Genomic DNA, 3174 nt, shown 5'->3' with positions numbered 1-3174 from the left:
AGCTGCAATGCCACGGGACTCTACCTAGGGGGACAGCTTGAGGCTCTGTCTCAAAAAAAAAAAAAAAAAAAATCAAAATAGGATAAAAATAAAGAAACACATGTAGGTCTGTTATGGTCAAATTTCTGAAAAGCAGTGATCAGAGAGGACATGCAGTAAAAAAAAGAAATATTACATATACAGTAAAAAAGAATGATAATAGACTTCTCTTCAGATACCATAGAAGCCAAAAAGACAACAAATATAGCAACATCTTTAAAAGAAAAAATTATGGCCTGGTGTTGTGGCTGATACCTGTGATCCCAGCACTTACTCTGAGAGGCCCAGGCAAGTAGGTTGCTTGAGCTCAGGAGTTTGAGAGCAGCCTAAGCAAGAGTGAGACCCTGTTGTCTATAGTCCCCGAGGACAACAAAGTGAGACTGTCTCCAGAGGAGAGAAGAAAGGAGGGCAGAGGAAGGGAGAAGAGGGGAGAAGAATTTTATACTCACCCCCAATAAAAAAAGTAAAAACAAACAAACAAAACCATTACAGCAGCCCTGAATAACAACAAATGTTAAATAAACTAATCTTAGACAATTTTTTCTGTAAGAGCCCGTTAACAAATAAAATGTTATAATATTACTTGAAGGTAGACTATGATAAATTAAAGATGTATACTAAAAACCATATAGCAACCAATAAAAAACACCAAACAACAAATGAATAAATAATAAGCCAATAGTAAAGATAAAATTAATCAACTCAAAAGAAGGCAGGGAAAGCAGGAAAAAGAACAGATAGAACAAATTGAAAGGGCTGGGCAAGGTGGTTCACGTCTGTAATCCTAGCACTATGGTTGGCCAGGTGGATGGATTGCCCTTAGCTCACAAGTTTGAGACCAGCCTGAGCCAGACTGAGACCTCATCTCTAAAAATAGCCAGGCGTCTATAGTTTCAGCTCCTTGGGAGGCTGAGGCAAGAGAACAGCTTAAGCCCAAGAGTTTGTGAGGTTGGTTGTTATGAGCTGTGACACCATGGCACTCTACCAAGAGCAGCAAAGTGAGACTTTGTCTCAAGAAAAAAAGAAAACAAATAGCAAGGTAACAGATTTAAATCTAATCACATCAATTACATTAATGTAAATGATAGTTTACACTTTGATTGTAAGGCAGAGGTTATAAGGCAGAAGTTATCACATTGAATAAATATCACACACTAATACAGGAAAATATAGAAACTAGGAATATAAAACTGGAACATTAAAGACTAATTTATATACCTAGAGTAAACTGAACATAATTCTGCTAGATTTATATCAATGTAACCAAATGAATGCATGTAAGTAAAATTAGTAAAATAAACTGACTTAAAGACATTAAGTAATCTAACTTAACTTTTTTTTGTTTGTCTTCATTTCCCATTTTAAGGGCTCCAAATTGATTTGTTCCCCCTCCTCAGCAAATACAATGTTCGTAACACTGACCTTTCCATGGCTTCTTTCCACTTTCTGAAAACACTTATTTAGGGACAGATTATGTCGAACAGAATTCTTCCAGCCTGTTGGTGCAGTAGCAAAATATGGGAAACGGTTCAGAATCCAGCTGTAAATTTCTTTGACAGGCAAACATTTATTTGGCGAGTGTTCAATAGCCATGTAAATGAGAAGACTAAAGGAGTATGGGGGCTTCGAAGTTGCGGATTTTTTTTCTGGGTTCTGGTAGCAAGATGATCCAAAGGATGGCACATCATCTCCCTCTATATCATACAAGGGACTAACAATTGGAAGATCCTCACTTCCCAGGCTGAAGTTTGTTAGAAGATTAGTACTTTCATGAAGCCAGTTCAAGTTTGTAAGTTCATCATCTGCTGACTCACTGTCCACTAGAGTGGCCTTTGGCCTGGCAGCATCAACAGCTTCAGGCAGACTTCCCATTTTGTAAATCTGGCTTAATCCTGCAACCTTTTCAGCTCCTGGGGTTTCAGCTCTCTTATCTGGAGTCATTCCAATTACTGGACCCATTTACTCTTAGAGTTCTGCAACAAAGGAAACAATTATTAATGTAATTCTAAAAATTCTTAAACTCTGGGAAAAAGAAAATATACATTTAAAAATTCTCAAATGAAAGAAATTTTGCAATCAATTATCCTACGTAATATTTAAGTATAATATTTGTATAAGAAAGAAAAGAAAAGGAAAAAAAGGAAGGAAAATAGGAAAGCCAATATTGCAAGCCAGGTTGAGTTCAATATCCAAATTTTGGGCCAGCAGAGTTAATCTCAATCAATCTCTTACGGAACTTAAGAAACCTAAGAAGTAATGAATTACTAATGTAACAAACACTCAAAAATCAGTCTCTTGACAACTACATTCTTTCATCAAAAACTAATTTAAACTGGTTGCAAATGTTATATACCCTGAATTACAAGTTTAGAATAAAATCCCATTAAAATGTAAAGCAATATTATGTAGTAAACATGCCAAAGAGACCCCATCTCTACAAAAAATAGAAAAACTGGCCAGGCATAGTGATATGAACTTTTAGTCCCAGTTACTTAGGAGTCTGAGCTAAGAGGATTGCTTGAGCCCAGGAGCTTGAGATTACATTGAGCTATATGACACCACTATCTTTTTTTTTTCTTTTGTACTCTAGTCTTGACAACAGAGCAAGACTTTGCCTGGGAGTGGGTTGGAATTCAATTTCACTAGACATGAAAATATAAAAAGTCAAAACAAAAGATATGAAAATCAAAACAAAAATATGATATTAAATACAATGTAGTGGCTCAGCGCCTGTGGCTCAAGTGGCTAAGGCGCCAGCCACATATACCTAAGGTGGCGGGTTCCAATCCAGCCCAGGCCTGCCAAACTACAATGACGGCTACAACCAAAAATAGCTGGTTGTTGTGGTGGGTGCCTGTAATCCCAGCTACTTGGGAGGCTAAGGCAAGAGAATCACTTAAGCTCCAGAGTTTGAGGTTGCTGTGAGCTGTGACGCCATGGCACTCGACCAAGGGTTACAAAGTGAAACTCTGTCTCAAAAAAAAAAAAAACATACAATGTAGTTAGCACATCACCTTGTATACAGTAAGCACAAATATTAGCAATAAAAACATTATCTTGGGAGGCCGTGGTGGGAGGACTGCTGGAGTTGAGGGGTTCAGGGCCAGCCTGACCAAGAGCAAGAACCCATCTCTA

General features: G+C 37.6%; 1 protein-coding gene across 2 annotated transcripts in view; it reads right to left on the bottom strand.

Moving 5' to 3' along the window:
- FOXN2 (forkhead box N2) overlaps positions 1–3174 on the bottom strand; it is a 78289-nt gene that overhangs the window by 36852 nt on the left and 38263 nt on the right. For both annotated transcript variants that reach the window (XM_023512131.1, XM_023512130.1), the window contains exon 2: positions 1462–2012. In XM_023512131.1, the coding sequence (XP_023367899.1) occupies positions 1462–1998 (537 nt within the window). In that variant the 5' untranslated portion in view covers positions 1999–2012. The remainder of the gene's footprint in view (positions 1–1461; positions 2013–3174) is intronic.

The sequence above is a fragment of the Otolemur garnettii genome, unplaced genomic scaffold, assembly GCF_000181295.1.
Source record: "Otolemur garnettii isolate 467f Iridium unplaced genomic scaffold, OtoGar3 scaffold00024, whole genome shotgun sequence".
In the NCBI taxonomy this organism is placed as follows: domain Eukaryota; kingdom Metazoa; phylum Chordata; class Mammalia; order Primates; family Galagidae; genus Otolemur; species Otolemur garnettii.
Note: the sequence above shows the minus strand (reverse complement) of the source record. Positions and strands in the feature narration are given on the sequence as shown.